This window comes from Pleurodeles waltl, chromosome 1_1 (genome assembly GCF_031143425.1).
Source record: "Pleurodeles waltl isolate 20211129_DDA chromosome 1_1, aPleWal1.hap1.20221129, whole genome shotgun sequence".
In the NCBI taxonomy this organism is placed as follows: domain Eukaryota; kingdom Metazoa; phylum Chordata; class Amphibia; order Caudata; family Salamandridae; genus Pleurodeles; species Pleurodeles waltl.
Genome location: NC_090436.1, coordinates 86572120 through 86590284, shown reverse-complemented (window position 1 = coordinate 86590284; position 18165 = coordinate 86572120). Strand labels below are relative to the sequence as shown.

Sequence of the window (18165 nt, the reverse complement as noted above, 5' to 3'; positions counted from 1 at the left end):
TGCAGGGGCGATGGTATACCTTAGGCCCTATCCGATTAGATTTGTTTGTCCGGTAGGGCTGGGGGTCCGTCTGAGAGAGAGGGCTTTATCGTTAGAGGGTCCGGTTTTCTGTCATGCGGATGGTAGGTGGGTTTCCGCAGCCCAACTTTTGGCAGTCTTGAGAAAGGGACTGGCTAGGATCGGCCTGGAGCCAAAGGATTTCGGCACGCACTCCTTTAGAATTGGAGTGGCCACAGAAGCAGGGAACAAGGGATGGAACAGAGAGGAGTTGATGGCTCTGGGACGGTGGAAATCAGATTGTTTTAGGCGCTATGTGTGGGGGGGATGGTTAAAATTTTAACAGGTGCGGAAACTACTTTCATGCTTGTTTTTCCTTTTCAGGTGTGGTCCTGGGGCCAGACACGGAGTACCTGGAAATATGGGTCATTGGACACTCATTTATAAAGTGGGCGCAGCGGCAGGCGCGGAGAACATCAATGGGAGACAACTTGGGGCTAGATTCGGCGCGGTTCAGGGTTAGGTGGATAGGAAAAGGGGGCATGTTGTGGGAGGAGCTGTTATCAAGGCTGCAAACGGTTAAGGGCAAGGCACATTGTCCGGATGTGTTGCTTATTCATCTAGGGGAGAATGATTTGGTGCGAACAACAGGACTCAACTTATTGAAAAAGATGAAGGGAGATTTACAGGTGGTATCAGAACAGTGGAAAGGTTCCCACATAGTTTGGACAGCGTTTGTTCCGCGTCGGTTTTGGAGAGGGGCGAGGAAGCCCGGAGCGATTGAGAGAGCCAGGCGGAAGCTGAATAAGGAGATGAAGGGTTTTTGCGTCTGGCGTGGAATAACATTTTTAGAGCACTTAGATTTGAAATTCGAAGACGCCGAGTTCTTTAGGGATGATGGAGTGCACTTATCGTTTATAGGGATGGAGTTGTACCTTTTGCAGATAAAAGAGCAGTTGACGAAGGAGCCCTAGGGGGGGGGGCAGAAAAGTCAGGGGCCTTTTCTGGTGGCGGGGACAGCTGCAGGGCAGCTAGTTAAAACTCGGGTGGAGGACGGATTTGGCAGGGCATGTCAGGTATTAGGACGGGAAGGAGTATTAAGTAGACAGGGACAGGCAGGGGACTGATCATTAGAGGACAGGTTCAAGAAGCAGATGGGATAGGGAAAGAAAGGAGACAAGAGGAAGGAGGAGACAGGACGAGAAGAAAGGGGGGAGGGACCGGGTTAGGGGAGGGGGAGGGGCGGGGCCAGGTGATTGATGTCTAGTGAGGCTTTAGTTTTGTAAGGCAAAGGCCAGGCGGGGTAGGCTTAGGGCACCTGTTCCAATAAAGCGGCCTTTTACACACATAAGAACGCGTGTTGGTCTGGTCACTCTCTCCCAATGGGGCCTCGGGGGGGAGGACGAGGCACGAGGAATTCCCCCCCGGGGTTTTTGGGGGAGGTGGCACGACCCGCGACGCGGTTGGGCGTCCGGGGTGCCAGTTAAGGGAGGGGCGGGGGGCTTATTTATACGGACATTTTGTGTCCCCAGCCACCATTTTGTAAAGGTGACCTGGTGGCTGGGACGTTAGTCTGGGCTCCGCTTGGTTATTTTCCCGCCCACCCTCCCAGTTATCAGGTTGCTTTGTTGGAGCGGGTGCCTCTTCTTTGAGTTTGTCGCTTTGGACAGGTGCGGGCCGCGGCGGGAACAGCTGCAGGGCAGCTAGTTAAAACTCGGGTGGAGGACGAATTTGGCAGGGCATGTCAGGTATTAGGACGGGAAGGAGTATTAAGTAGACAGGGACAGGCAGGGGACTGATCATTAGAGGACAGGTTCAAGAAGCGGATAGGATAGGGAAAGAAAGGAGACAAGAGGAAGGAGGAGACAGGACGAGAAGAAAGGGGGGAGGGACCGGGTTAGGGGAGGGGGAGGGGCGGGGCCAGGTGATTGATGTCTAGTGAGGCTTTAGTTTTGTAAGGCAAAGGCCAGGCGGGGTAGGCTTAGGGCACCTGTTCCAATAAAGCGGCCTTTTACACACATAAGAACGCGTGTTGGTCTGGTCACTCTCTCCCAAATGGGTTTGAATCCTGGAAGACCGAGTCATACTTTCATCCGTCTGCGGTGTTTACTCTGAGTTGAGTAATAATTAACACCTGCTATGGATAAGACTCATACAATCTGCTATGTAAGTGTATTAATCATTAAATGCTGTAAATAAATCCATTAGAGACCAGCAACTGAAACGTCGGCCAAGGGCCCGATTTTGATACCTATGGCAAGAAAATAGATTTTGCGCGCTGAATTGCTGCAGGTTAGGTTTTCCAAACTGTGTGATCACTTCCAAATTACCAGGTCACTCACAAAAAGAGCCGGTGTGACATCACCGCCCGTCCTCTCTCATGTCCCGCTGACGGACGCCATTGCTGGCCCGCCCTGTCGGGTTCCACGCTAAAGGTTCCTTCCCACTTAAATCAGGGCGCTAAATATAAGATTACAATGTGGCTGTCAGGGCGCTTTGCTCTGCTGATTAATGACACAACAGTTTGGGAGCCGTACTTCCGGTATGGGAACTCGCAGGGTGGGCAAGGAAGGTGTCCGCGCCCTGTTTCTAGCCGCCCTCTCCCAGAAGACATGGGAACGGCGAGGACACAAACACGTCGTATGGCTCAATCCTTAACAATGCAGCGTGTGTCAGAGATGAAATATGACGATTGGGCGGCTGCATTATTTACGGCATTAGTAATGACTTACCAGAGATCAGCCACCGAGTATTTTTATTTTATTTGCTTGCACAAATATCTTCTTATGCAACAGAAAGTCCAGCTAGTTGATTCGCTCCACAGATGAATATTACACACGTAGGTCTGGCCACACCCACTCAGGGGCCATTTACATGTAGATGAATCTGCCGTTGACCTAGAAGAGTGCTGTTTCACAAGAGGCCCCTATTCGTGCAAGTGAGGGGTTGAACCACACCCAACATGGACGCCGCCCTGGCACAGACACAAATATGTCTGTCGGGAATGAACCTCTTCCAGGAGTTGCATGTCATTGCTTCCACTAAAAATAAGGGGAGAGATAGAAATATTCCAAAATACTCAAAGACAAGATAATGATGGATAGACAAGTGCCTGCCACGCCTCCCAGACCCCCCCCCCCCCCGCCCCCTACACACACCCAGTGGGCCTACCACTGACTATTAAATTGAGTAGTCTTTCTATGGTCCTCGTCAAAATGGGAGACACCTTTTCGTTCAACATGGCTACCAGAAATGAGGCTGAAAGCTGGTTCTACTCAGTTGCTCAGTGAGTTAAATCATCTGCTGAAAATTGTTGGCAAGCTGCATGTGAAAGGCTTAAAACCAGCTGCCTGACGAATTCAAAAACATGAATAACATTGAATAAGGACATATTAAAATTGTTGCTGAAATACTGTGGCAGTTCTATATAAATCATAAGCTGTCACCAACGCCAAGGAAGGAATACAAGCAGTACTCCTTGGCCATACATTTGGAACTGCCCAGTACCTTTTGGCCGTGGTCATACTCCTATCTTGGAAGATATGGGTTGAATCTGGGACCTAGAATCATGGCCATCAATGGCTGCATTCTCTTTTGCACGGTATTTAAAATATGTCTGCCTGCATTTGGGCTAAATAGACAAGGCTTCTGCCCATAGGTCAGATATGTCTCAAAGTGTGCATGCACTACTTGGAAGTTTCTAATATAAATTGGTGAGATACAATGGGCCTGACAAACATATACTTTGACCTGTATGGGAATAATATTTTATTAATGAAAGCGTGAAGTAAACTTCTGAGCTCAATTGGTGCGCAAATCCTGAGATACGAAGCCCTTTTTAACCACACCTTATCAAACTCTTTAGAGGTCAATTTCAGATGGATCTTAAACCCTTGTAAGTTGTGCCCTGTTCAGCTCCAGCAAATCATTGGTCTGTTGCAACGGGTCTTGAATCCAGGAGGAATAAATGCACATAAGGCCAACTCATGGGCCTAAAAACACTAAAAGTCAAGTCCTCATGAGAAACTCAACAGTTGCTTACGAAAGGTGCATTACATTACACTTGAGGGCAAAATGGTTGCAAAAGTCCTGATTTTTACATGAAAGCCCAACTCAAATACAACTGAGTGACCTTTGAGTATTTTTGCAGTTTTTGTGAGACTTGCCACCTCGAGACTAAGTCCTCTCACACCTTTAACTAATGAACTGCTTGTTGGTCTTACCTGAAACCCCTACCAGCCCAGGCTTTCTTCACCCTTAACTCATTAGTGATCTCTTGTGGCAGATGCCAACAGCGAGAGAGAACTTTAGAGATCCCTTGAAACTGGAGTCAAACCACTATAGGCTTGCCTCAAACGCAGAGAGACAAGACCATATTCTCTGCCAACTAACCAAGAGCAATCTCTTGAGACAGACGTCATTAAAACCAAACCGCCTTCCACTTAAAACTCATGGGTGATGTCTATAGACAGGCGACAATCTTATAGACACCAAACCTACTTTCACCCACAGCTCATGGGTGGTGTCTTGAGACCAACGCCAACTTCATAGAGTCCAAACCTTCTTTCACTCACAACTCATGGGTGGTGCCTATAGAAAGGTGCCAGCCTCATAGACTCCAAACCTTTTTTCACCCACAACTCATTGGTGAGCTTTTGAGACAGGGGCCAACCTCCTAGACACCAAACCTTTTCTACCCACAACTAATGAGTGATCTATTGAGATAGGAACCAAATCCCGCAATACCAAACTCTTATCAATGGCAACTCATGAGCCGTCTCTTGAGGTAGGCACCAGCCTTATTGAGACCCAGCCGCCCTCCATCCTCAACCCATGGGCGATCTCTTGACAGAGGTTTCAAACTCTGAGAGACTGAGACCTCTTGTAAGGCACCTCATGTCTGCTCTTTTGTGACAGGTGTCAGAGTCATGGAGGCATTTATTCTTTCATCTGTGGCTCATAAGTCGACTTATGAGAGGCCAGGCTCCCTTCCAAACATATTTCAAGAGCGATCTCTGGAGACAAAAGACAGAGTCCCTCATGGCGCTTCCAACCCCAGATCATGAATGCTGCCCTGAGGCAGGTGTCAGAGTCAAACAGACGTATTTTAGCATCCGCCACTTACATGTCATGTTAAGGTCCACATCGGAAACCTTGGGTTCATGGTTGAGGTTGACCTGAAAGCTTGGGATAGAGGGCAGTCTTTAATCCCAAGAAACGATAGACTTTTTTCAGCTGGGTTGCAAAGCCAGAGAGAGCAGGCCCTGTCTCGTGTGCGCTCTGCCGGGGAGTGACGCTGTTTACCAGAGCAGCATATTAATTTAAAGTGACATGCTCGGTTCCCGCCTTAGGGAGTCCTGGGGTGACCTCTGCCTGCTGGCACGCGCACCCCGCCGCAGTGTGCTCACCACAGACAGGCACCCGCCGCTCGTGCAAGGGGAGAAGGGAGCCCGTCCTGGGCCTGTGCTCTCGGGGTGCTGCCGCCCTCACCTCGGCAAACACCCATGGGTCTGGCTGAGGGCCGAGTGGGCGCTGCTGAGGGCGCTCCTCCAGCGCTTGCATCCGGCCTGTCCTCGGTGAACGGCCTTTTACTGCTCGATAAGACCCACCCGAACCTTTCAAAAGGCACGTGCCGAGATGGATGTTTATCCATTAATATTGTGAACAGATGTCTCACATATATGGTACGGTTACGTAAAGTGTGCTACGGTACGGTATTGCATTGTACGGTTACGGTATGGTCTGACACGGTACGGTATTGGATTGTACGGTTCCGGTATGGGCTGGCTCGGTAGTGTGCGGTATGGTACGGTTATGGTATGGTATGGTCTGGCACGGTACGGTATTGCATGGTACGGTTACGGTATGGTCTGGCACGGTACGGTATTGGATTGTACGGTTCCGGTATGGTCTGGCACGGTACGGTATTGCATGGTACGGTTACGGTATAGTCTGGCACGGTACGGTATTGCATTGTACGGTTCCGGTATGGGCTGGCTCGGTAGTGTGCGGTATGGTACGGTTATGGTATGGTATGGTCTGGCACGGTACGGTATTGCATGGTACGGTTACGGTATGGTCTGGCACGGTACGGTATTGGATTGTACGGTTCCGGTATGGTCTGGCACGGTACGGTATTGCATGGTACGGTTACGGTATAGTCTGGCACGGTACGGTATTGCATTGTACGGTTCCGGTATGGGCTGGCTCGGTAGTGTGCGGTATGGTACGGTTATGGTATGGTATGGTCTGGCACGGTACGGTATTGCATGGTACGGTTACGGTATGGTCTGGCACGGTACGGTATTGGATTGTACGGTTCCGGTATGGTCTGGCACGGTACGGTATTGCATGGTACGGTTACGGTATAGTCTGGCACGGTACGGTATTGCATTGTACGGTTCCGGTATGGGCTGGCTCGGTAGTGTGCGGTATGGTACGGTTATGGTATGGTATGGTCTGGCACGGTACGGTATTGCATGGTACGGTTACGGTATGGTCTGGCACGGTAAGGTATTGGATTGTACGGTTCCGGTATGGTCTGGCACGGTACGGTATTGCATGGTACGGTTACGGTATAGTCTGGCACGGTACGGTATTGCATGGTACGGTTACGGTATGGTCTGGCACGGTACGGTATTGCATGGTACGGTTACTGTATGGTCTGGCACGGTACGGTATTGGATTGTACGGTTCCGGTATGGGCTGGCTCGGTACGGTATTGCATTGTATGGTTCCGGTATGGGCTGGCTCGGTAGTGTGCGGTATGGTACGGTTATGGTATGGTATGGTCTGGCTCGGTACGGTATTGCATGGTATGGTTACGGTATGGTCTGGCTCGGTACGGTATTGCATTGTACGGTTCCGGTATGGGCTGGCTCGGTAGTGTGCGGTATGGTACGGTTATGGTATGGTCTGGCACGGTACGGTATTGCATGGTACGGTTACGGTATGGTCTGGCACGGTACGGTATTGCATGGTACGGTTACGGTATGGTCTGGCACGGTACGGTATTGCATTGTACGGTTCCGGTATGGGCTGGCTCGGTAGTGTGCGGTATGGTACGGTTATGGTATGGTCTGGCACGGTACGGTATTGCATGGTACGGTTACGGTATGGTCTGGCACGGTACGGTATTGGATTGTACGGTTCCGGTATGGTCTGGCTCGGTACGGTATTGCATGGTACGGTTACGGTATGGTCTGGCACGGTACGGTATTGCATTGTACGGTTCCGGTATGGGCTGGCTCGGTAGTGTGCGGTATGGTACGGTTATGGTATGGTATGGTCTGGCACGGTACGGTATTGCATGGTACGGTTACGGTATAGTCTGGCACGGTACGGTATTGGATTGTACGGTTCCGGTATGGTCTGGCACGGTACGGTATTGCATGGTACGGTTACGGTATGGTCTGGCTCGGTACGGTATTGCATTGTACGGTTCCGGTATAGGCTGGCTCGGTAGTGTGCGGTATGGTACGGTTATGGTATGGTCTGGCACGGTACGGTATTGCATGGTACGGTTACGGTATGGTCTGGCACGGTACGGTATTGGATTGTACGGTTCCGGTATGGTCTGGCACGGTACGGTATTGCATGGTACGGTTACGGTATAGTCTGGCACGGTACGGTATTGCATTGTACGGTTCCGGTATGGGCTGGCTCGGTAGTGTGCGGTATGGTACGGTTATGGTATGGTCTGGCACGGTACGGTATTGCATGGTACGGTTACGTTATAGTCTGGCACGGTACGGTATTGCATGGTACGGTTACGGTATGGTCTGGCACGGTACGGTATTGCATGGTACGGTTACGGTATGGTCTGGCACGGTACGGTATTGCATTGTACGGTTCCGGTATGGGCTGGCTCGGTAGTGTGCGGTATGGTACGGTTATGGTATGGTCTGGCACGGTACGGTATTGCATGGTACGGTTACGGTATGGTCTGGCACGGTACGGTATTGGATTGTACGGTTCCGGTATGGGCTGGCTCGGTAGTGTGCGGTACGGTACGGTTATGGTATGTCGTGGCAGCCGGTATTTTGTACGGTGTTCTGGTATACTGTGGTAAGAATGGTGGCATTTCAAGGTATGATATGGAACGGTATGGTGTGTTGCGTTGTGGTGTGCTGTAGCTTGCATTGTGGCATGGTATAGAGTGTCATGCATTTTGTGTTAGGATGCGGTGTGTTATGTTATGTTTTAGCATGTTACTATTTGATACATCAGGCTATAGCATGTTGTCTACTGCCCTCTTGTGCATGTAACCGGGCGCCATGCATCCTCCGGGCAGTTGCAATGACTGCAATCATGTGTTGATGCATGTCAGCGTTCACGGCGAGGTGCCAGGGTTAGGAGTCTCCATATGGTTCATGCTAAACCCTCCTGCTGTCTGGGCCGAGATCCCAGCGTTACTAGGAACCCTCTTAACGCTGCGCTGTGCCCGGGTGTTTCTTATTAAACCAGACACCCATGTTCAGCCACCTGACCGCCCGGGGAGGTCTGGGGGACACACTTTGCAGTTAAAGTGTTTCTAACCGCTATGTTAAAGCGGGATTTAGCAACCTGCGGTAGGCGGCGGGGTGGATTGGGGGAGGGCATTTTCCTAACATTGGGCAGCGGGGCCTGGGCTCTGCAGTGGTGGGGTGAGGAAGATGTCTCCGCGGGCCGCAGCTACGGAATGTTATTGAATACTTTCAATAAATGTTGCCCGTGCACTCCTCAGGGTGGCTTTTCTACCTCTGGCTGCTGCACAGGATGCAATGGGTGACCTACCGCACGCCCACGGTGCTTTACAGTAGATGCATTAACCCACCGATCTGTCCCTGGGGTGTGTGACAGGCCTCCCGCCAGTGGCCCTTGAAGCAGCACATCTTCACAGACGCCTGCACTGCACACTGCACTACGATGGGAAATGCCAAGCTTCAGCCTGCGATATCAAAGACTCTGCCCCAACCCCACCGACCCCGCAGCAGGGGAAAGGTCCTTTCGTCTCCTCACCGGCTGTGAGAGCTGCTATCTCAAAAATAGCTCTGGTGTTTATAAAAGACAAGGCAGGAAACATCGATTATTTGGGCTGATAACATCCGGAGACGTCTTCCTCACCAGCAGCTGAGTCTGCAGTGTGCAGGGATACACCCCCGTGCAGTGAGTGTGTGAGGGGCACCAGTGTCTCCCCCGTGCAGTGTGGAGGGGGTATCGGCGCCTCTCCGGTCAGTGTGGAGGGAGGTATCGGTGCTTGTCTGCTGCAGTGTGAAGTGATGCAACAGTGCCTCTCCCGTGCAGTGTGGAGGGGGGCACCAATGCCTCTCTCATGCAGTGTGGGGGGAGGCACCAGTAGCTCTCCGGTGCAGTGTGGGGGGAGGCACCATTGCAGTGTGGCGGGAGGCACCAGTGTCTCTCCCGTGCAGTGTGGGGGGAGGCACCAGTGTCTCTCCCGTGCAGTGTGGAGGGAGGCATTAATATCTCTCCCGTGCAGTGTAGAGGGTGGTATCAATGTCTCTCCCGTGCAGTGTGGAGGGGGGCACCAATGCCTCTCTCATGCAGTGTGGGGGGAGGCACCAGTAACTCTCCCGTGCAGTGTGGGGAATGCCCAACATGTGAGCAGTGTGGCTACTAGAAACCGTTGAGTACTACGCCACCCCAAAAGTTTACTTCCCCGTTTACTTCTTGCTACTGCTCTATACTTCTTTGCCCATTTCGGCACTGAGCTGTGTGCCGCGCGCGGGCGCCGGCCCTTAACATCGTGCTGCAGGACTCCACACTGCATGTAGCATCCAGTGGTGCATTCCACAGCTCAGCGCTGCCAGCATGCCACAAGCCATGCCACACAGAGTCATGCCATGGGCACCACACCATGCCAAGGCCCTGTGGCACGCCACGCTCCTCTCTGGAAGGAGAGGTATCCTACTGCAGCGCCGAGATCACATTTGTGCTGGGGACGTGATCAGGGGGTGGCTGCACTCTGCTGCCTCGAGGCGCCACACCCTGTTAACTGTGCCAGTTTATGCCAATTTACACACTACAGCGTCTGTCTCCACCCCTTGGCACGAGTATACGCGGTGTGGTTTGTCTGTGAGGGTGATGGGGTGTAGTGGGAGGTGTCCACAGGTCTTCAGCCCGTCCGACCTAGCCAATATCTACACCGATGCAGTGTAAGGGCTTGCGACGCCACCCCCTACCATAAAACCACCACTCGGTGTCATCCCTCAGATATCACACCACCTGAACTGTTTTTTGTATTCTACAAGTTCAGTGCATTTTTCAAAGTCCCAGGAGCCTGAAAGAACGAGCTGCACGTGTGCAATATATATACATATTTCCCAGGAGGAAGAATTTGAAAATAATGTAATAAAGTAGGCAGGTATTTAACTCCCCCCATAAGATGGAAAAAAAAAAAAAATATATATATATATATATATATATATATATATATATATATATATATATATATATATATATATATATTACCGTTTCACTTGTGCTACAAACGGCCAAGAGAGCCGTATTTGTTAGAGCACATGAAGACATATAGCGCCCAGAGGCTGGGCCAGTGCTCTGTGCTGTGCATGCAGCCCTCGGTGGTCCCCGGAGGACGGTGCTGCGGCCGGGGCATTGAGCGCATTCCACGGGAGGTGCCCCGGCACGTCCAGCAGCCCCCGGAGGGGTGTTTACCACCAGCGGTGCGTGTATGTGCAGGACGGCTCTCCACACCTGCTGGTGAGACGACCCCTCCCCCACCCCGGCTACCCACTGGGGGCCCCTCAAAGCAAGGCTGTTTCCCTATTCAGGAGGCCACTCGGCAGTGGGCGCGGTTTAAAGGGGTCTGGCGGCTTTGAAACCAGGCGGACTGGTTGTAATCCCAGCTTCACCACAACAGAGATGTGTGATCGCAGGCAAATCTATCTGTTTGCCCCGGTGACCCAGTTCCCGTGCACAGAAGCATTCACAATTGATGTGCACCCCAACATGATGCGTTTTGATGTGAAAACGTGATCATTCTGTTGAGTTTGGATGCGCCTAGAAACGAACCGCTTCGCGTCGCTGTTGTTCCCAAAACTCCGGGCTAAACTACAGTGAAAGTCACCCAATTCACAATAGATGACACCTGTAAAATTCGTTTTTTTGCAAAAACTTGTCGAAAAAGTAAGAGCATGAGCAGTACGATGTAATTATAATTGAGATAAAAAATATATTCCGTACATCCTATGCTTTGAATTGTTTGAACTGTGTGCTCTTGCCCAACCATATGGGTTTATTAACTTTTCCGTTCGTATCATGTTTTTTCTACGATGGCTTCAACGGTTAGTTTTTTATGTACTCTGTTGTCCGGGAGCCCAGAAGCTGGATTTTGCGAAACGCAGAGCTTTATTGACACCAATAGAGGTAACTATTTAAAGGTCTTAAAAATCAGTGTGTGAGGCTCTGAATGTTAGGCGAGAGAGGCGGATCACGAAGGAGACGTCGTAACGAATATTGTTCAGCTATGTGTTGCTATTTGGTTTAGCGCCAACTGCCTTTCAGACAATTCAGCGCTTCGACGTTCCGGACAGAAGAGCAGAGCGTACTCGATTGTTTGCCAGAAGGATACACATTAATATATTATTAGTCTACTGATATTATTTTGTATAACGTCAACATGGGGACTTCAAGGCACTTGAGAATACTTCGGGAATCTAGAGCTATAGCAGGAGCTAGGCACGTCAGGCTGTTTTCTTGAACAGCAAAAGCCATTTTAATGTAGTTACTGGTATTTTGTGTAGCGCCAGCACTATGCCTTCAGGCACTTCAGTGCGCTTAACTAGTCTGCGCCCCTTGTTGAAAAGTTAGGCACGCTACCTGTATTGTTTTCCAACTAGTGACACTTGTATTCATTGTTATTCTGTGTAGCGCCGATGTGTTGCAGTCCATGCTCTTTAAAACGATTCGAAACACTGGCGGGTGGAGGGGTTGGGGGGCTCACGCTGACCCTCAGGGTAAAGACACAGGTTTATTTACTGTGCATTCTTTTGGCTCTAGTGTAGCGCCTTTACCCCACTTTGGGACTTTGGAGACGGGCCGGAATAAGAGCAACTCGCATCCCATCTTTTAGATACAAGAAACATGTATGTATTCTTCTTTTTTGCTTCTTTTTCGGTGTACTTTGCACCATGGATGGCCTTTCGTAATATGCATAGCGCCTGCATGTTGCCTTTAAGACACTTCAGTGTGCTCCCTTTCCAGAAGACATAGTTGGGAATAGTAGATTGTTTTTTTAGCTGGACGCATGCTTATTATTTATCAGGTCTGTTCATAGCGCCAACATGTCACCTCTCAGACATCTTAAAGTGCCTCGCGATCCTTCAGCGAGTAAAGGAAGAACTACATTGTTTTCCAGATGGACACACGTTTATTAGCAGTTCTTTGCACAAGGCGCTTAGAAGCCCTGCCGTGAAGGAGAGGAGGAGGGGAGGCAGGCGGCTGTGGAGGATGTGGACGCGCGGAGCAGGAGAGGGGGCGCTTCGCACACAAGGGGTCTACCCTGGAGATCTTCTTCAAACACACCGAGTCTTCAATACAGCGCCCAGCTGTGCCACGGTGTGAGCTCTTACACGCTCCCATGCACACCGGCTGGCACGGCGCACACTCCCAGGCGCTCGTTAATGCAAAGACAGCCCTTACCGGGCACACACCACCCCAGGGCCCCGTGCACACGAACTCACACTGCTGCACGGGCTGGGCACCACTGCAAAACCCATGCCCACCGGGTGCCAGGGCGCAATCTGTGCTGTGCCAGTGAAGGGTGCCTTTCCAGGGCAGACACCACGCCAGGGTATCGTGCACACGATCACACACTGCTTCACGGGCTGGGCACAACTGCAAAACCCATGCTCACCGAGTGCCAGGGCGCAATCTGTGCTGTGCCAGTCCCTTGCCGGGCACACACCACCCCAGGGCCCCGTGCACACGAACACACACGGGCTGGGCACCACTGCAAAACCCATGCCCACCGGGTGCCAGGGCGCAATCTGTGCTGTGCCAGTGCCTTTCCAGGGCAGACACCACGCCAGGGTCTCGTGCACACGATCACACACTGCTTCACGGGCTCGGCGCCACTGCAAAACCTATGCCCACCGGGTGCCAGGGCGCAATCTGTGCTGTGCCAGTGCCTTTCCAGGGCAGACACCACGCCAGGGTCTCGTGCACACGATCACACACTGCTTCACGGGCTGGGCACCACTGCAAAACCCATGCACACCGAGTGCCAGCTCGCAATCTGCCATGTGCTCGTAAAGGATCCAGGGCAGACGACACACTAGGGACCGGTGCACACATCACACACCGCTTCACTGGCTGGAACCACTGCAAAGCCCATACCCACCGGGTGCCAGGGCGCTATCTGCAAATTGCTCGTGAAGGATGCCCTTCCAGGGCAGACACCACACCAGGGCCTCGTGCACAAGACCACACAACGCTTCACGGGCTCGGCGCCACTGCAAAACCCATGCCCAACGGGTGCCAGCGCGCAATCTGCCATGTGCTAGTGAAGAATGACATTCCAGGGCACACACCAGGGCCCCGTGCACACGATCACACACCGCTTCACGGGTTAGGCCCCGCTGCAAAATCCATGTCCACCGGGTGCCAGGGCACAATCTATCTTGTGCTAGTGAAAGATGCCCTCTCAGGACAGACACCACACCAGGGTCCCGTGCACGAGATCACACGCTGCTTCACGCACAGACGGGCTGATCAGCCCTGCAAGACCTGCACAGGGTGGGCGCAGTCTGCCGTGCTTTAGTTGATGTGACGGCAGCTCTCCCACGAGAAACACCACATCAGGAGCCGTGCACACGATCACACATCGCTTCAGTCACGCGCACTCACGCACACACGAGCTGAGCATCACTGCAAGTCCCATGCCCACCGGTTGGCACGACCCATGCTACCATGGGCTTGTGAAGGATGATGCCCTCTCAGGGCAGACATCACACCAGGGCCCCGTGCACAAGATCACACGCCGCTCACGCACGCACACTGCACGTGAACGCAGCCAGTGACAGCAGGGACTGCAGTCTATGGCAAGGAACAAGTCTGTCCTTCCACCTGCACCTGCTGCCTGCCAAGTTCACTGAACTCCTGTGTGTGAATATGTGGCCAGTGTACGAATACCCACTCGCTGAGATGCCCAGCACCGGTGATTTGTGTTCCTTCAGCTGGAGATGCGGGTACTGATAGCAGCACCCCTCTATTTACCTTGAAGAATAACACCTGCTCAGAAAGGGACGCTTTGCGCAAACTCGAGATGCTCACATCTGCTCGGGTTAGGAACAGAAATCTGCCAAACGTCATGCATTCTTTTACATGACTTTTAAAGGATCTCCTTTCTAGTTTTAGCTCAGCTCTGCGCGCCACTTTTCGGTTAAATCATGGCGCATACATCTCTTAAATCAATCTGCATAGCGCCGATCACGGATCGGATACCGCTTCGATGTGCTATAAATAATAATAAGGGAAGAAACATTATGCACTGCAGGACGGGTACTTTTAAGATCAATCAGTTGTTTCAAAGGCAGCGGATAAGGAAGGGACGAGGCGATTCTCCTAGGATGGGACACTTGCGGATACACTAGAGCTGTGCAACAGGTGCTAAACCCGGGGAGCTATCTCTGTAACCGGGCCGGCGCACGCTGACTGTTCGAGATCCAGCTGGGGCTCCGCGCCTCAGCTGCTGCCCTGGGCCAGGGGCGCCCCCGCACACTCACTTACCACCAGGATGAGGGTCCCCAGGCACTCGGCCAGAGCCTGCCTCATCAGCTTGCTGTGGATCCTCAGCATGTCCCCGATCTTGTTCACCAGATCCTTCTGACGCCCCATCTTCTTGGGAGGTTCACCTGGTTCCTCAGTGCTGCTGCTCCGGCCTTCAAGCGCTCGACCCGTCGGTCCAAATGCCACTCTATCCGCCCCAAGGGTGCTTATAACTAAGAGCCGACACGGAGAAGTGCCCTCCCCTTCCTGGCCACTCCCACGGAGGCCTCCCCGGCAGGGCGTGGGAGGGACAGGAGGCGCTCCGCGGCCGGCTGTGGCCAGGTTGGCGCTGTTTCACTTCCATAGTCTTTACGCACGGCGGACCGGCCGGTGGCTCTGCACAGGCCTGGCCAATCGTTGTGGTCAAAGTGTCCGCCACAGGCAACACATCTGAGGGAAGAGATGTCAGTGCACAGCCCCACGTGCAGCTAATAACCTCACACACCCACTACTCGCAAAGATGCACGCCTGCCCCATTAAAAGAACATCATATGCCTGCCAAAGGAGACTTCATATGCCTGCTCCATTAAAACAACTTCACGTGCCTGCCAAAGGAGACTTCATATGCCTGCTCCATTAAAACAACTTCACGTGCCTGCCAAAGGAGGCAACTTCACATGCCTGCTGCAGGAAAACAACTTCGTATGCCTGCTCCATTAAAACAACTGCATATACCTGCTCCATTAAAAGAATTTCATATGCCTGCTCCAGGAAAACAACTTCAAATGCCTGCTCCATTAAAACAACTTCATATGCCTGCCCAAGGAGCCAACTTCATATGCCTGCTCCATTAAAACAACTTCATATGCCTGCCCAACAACTTCATATGCCTGCCCACGTAGAAAACTTCATATGCCTGCCCAAGGAAACAACTTCATATGCCTGCTCCAAAAAAACAACTTCATATGCCTGCTCCATTAAAACAACTTCATATGCTTGCCCAAAGAAACAACTTCATATGCTTGCCCAAGGAAACAACTTCATATGCCTGCTCCAGGAAAACAACTTCATATGCCTGCCCAAGGAAACAAATTCATATGCCTGCTCCATTAAAACAACTTAATTTGCCTGCCCAAGGAGACAACTTTATATGCCTGCTCCATTAAACAGCTTCATATGCCTGCTCAAGGAGAAAACTTCATGTGCCTGCTCCAGGAAGCAAACTTTACAGACATGTTACATGCATATTACGTACACATAAAAATAACTACACATGGCTGCTCCTATCAAGCAAGTTTAGATGCATATCACTGGCAAACACACATGCCTGCTTTTAGAAAATAACTTTACACACTTGCTCCTAGCAATGATACACGAGTCTGCTTATAGAAAATAATTTACACACTTGCTCCTAGCAGTGACACAAGCCTGCTCCTAGAAAATAACTTTACACACTTGCTCCTAGCAATGATACAAGCCTGCTACTAGAAAATAACTTTACACACTTGGTCCTAGCAAAGATACAAGCCTGCTACTAGAAAATAACTTTACACACTTGGTCCTAGCAAAGATACCCTTACACCTTGAAAATAACTTTATGCACTTGCGCCTAGCAATGACACAAGCCTTCTTATGGAAAATGACTCTACACACTTGCTCCTAGCAGTGATACGAGCCTGCTCCTAGAAAATAACTTTACACACTTGCCCCTAGCAATGATACGAGCCTGCTTCTAGAAAATAACTTTGCACACTTGTTCCTAGCAAAGATATCCTTGCTCCTAGAAAATAACTTTATGCAGTTGCACCCAGCAATGATACAAGCCTTCTTATGGAAAATGACTCTACACACTTGGTCCTAGCAGTGATGCAAGCCTGCTCCTAGAAAATAGCTTTACGCACTTGCTCCTAGCAATGATACGAGCCCGACTTGCTCCTAGTACTGATACGAGCATGCTCCCAGAAAATAACTTTACACTCTTATTCCTAGCAAAGACACCCTTGCTTCTAGAAAATAACTTTATGCACTTGCGCCTAGCAACTATACAAGCCTTCTTATGGAAAATTACTCTACACACTTTCTCCTAGCAGTGATACAAGCCTGTTCCTAGAAAATAACTTTACACACTTGCTCCTAGGAATGATACTAGCCTGCTCCTAGAAAACAATTTTACACACTTGCTCCTAGCAATGATACAAGCCTGCTCCTAGAAAATAACATTATGCACTTGCTCCTATCAATGATACAAACCTGCTCCTAGAAAATAACTTTACATACTTGCTTCTAGCAATGATATGAGCCTGATTCTATAAAATAACTTCATGCACTTGCGCCTAACAATGATACGAGCCTTCTTATGGAAAATAACTCTACACACTTCTTCCTAGCAAAAATGTGAGCCTGCTCCTAGAAAATACCTTTACACACTTGCTTCTAGCAGTGATATGAGCCTGCTCCTAGGAAATATTTTACACACTTGCTCCTAGCAAAGATACCCTTGCTCCTAGAAAATAACTGTATGCACTTGCGCATGATATGATATGAGCCATCTTATGAAAATTACTCTACACTCTTGCTCCTAGCAGTGATACGAGCCTGCTCCTAGAAAATAACTTTACACACTTGTTCCTAGCAATGATACAAACCTGCTCCTAGAAAATAACTCTAAAAGTTTGTTCCCAGCAAAGATATGAGCCTGGGCCTAGAAAATAACTTTAGATGTCTGTTCTAGCTTGCAGTGTTACATGCCTACTGCTGGCAAAGATATACACCTGATCCTGGAAAATAACTGTTCTTTCCTGCTTTAAGCAAGTGCACTTATATGCTTGTTACTGCCACATATAAATGCCTGCTCATACCTACTCCAGGAAAGCAACATTATCTGCTATTTACTGACAAGTACTTGTGGAAGGACTGGACCTGCACCTTGAACCCAGGACCACCAGAGTGCCTCCAAGGGCTAGCTGGGTGGCCTCCTGTTCTGAGCTACAGGGACACAACAAGTGCTCTAACATCCTTAAATCCCGAACCTGGACTCTGCCTGCTTTGAGTACTAACCCCACAAGTGGTGCCTTCCCAGTCCTGGACTCTTGGAAGTGGGGATAAAGGAGGTCTGCTAGCCCCGCTGTAGTTCCCATCAGAACTGACACAGCATGATGCAACCCATTGCAGCCCTTGCAGCTCATCTTCAGAACTGATGCATCGCGACTCAACTCGATGCGGAACTCGCCTCTCAGCCCATGCAGCTCCTCATTGGAACCGACGAAGTGTGATTCAACTCGATGCAGGACCCTGCATGATCAACGAAACCGTTGTCACGCTGACCAACACCCCTCATCAATGACACAAGATAGAATTCTCAGCAGACCTAAACTGGTCCCTGTATCTGACCCACACTCCATCACATTCTTCCTGAATTTGTGACTCTGTCCTGGTCTGGCA

The 18165-nt window shown here is 50.7% G+C and overlaps 1 protein-coding gene across 1 annotated transcript in view; it reads right to left on the bottom strand.

The window, feature by feature from the left end:
- AQP3 (aquaporin 3 (Gill blood group)) overlaps window positions 1–14944 on the bottom strand; it is a 77956-nt gene extending 63012 nt beyond the window's left edge. The window contains exon 1 of the mRNA XM_069217646.1: window positions 14746–14944. Coding sequence (XP_069073747.1) covers window positions 14746–14853 — 108 coding nt within the window. The 5' untranslated portion in view covers window positions 14854–14944. The remainder of the gene's footprint in view (window positions 1–14745) is intronic.
- Window positions 14945–18165: the final 3221 nt, after the last annotated feature.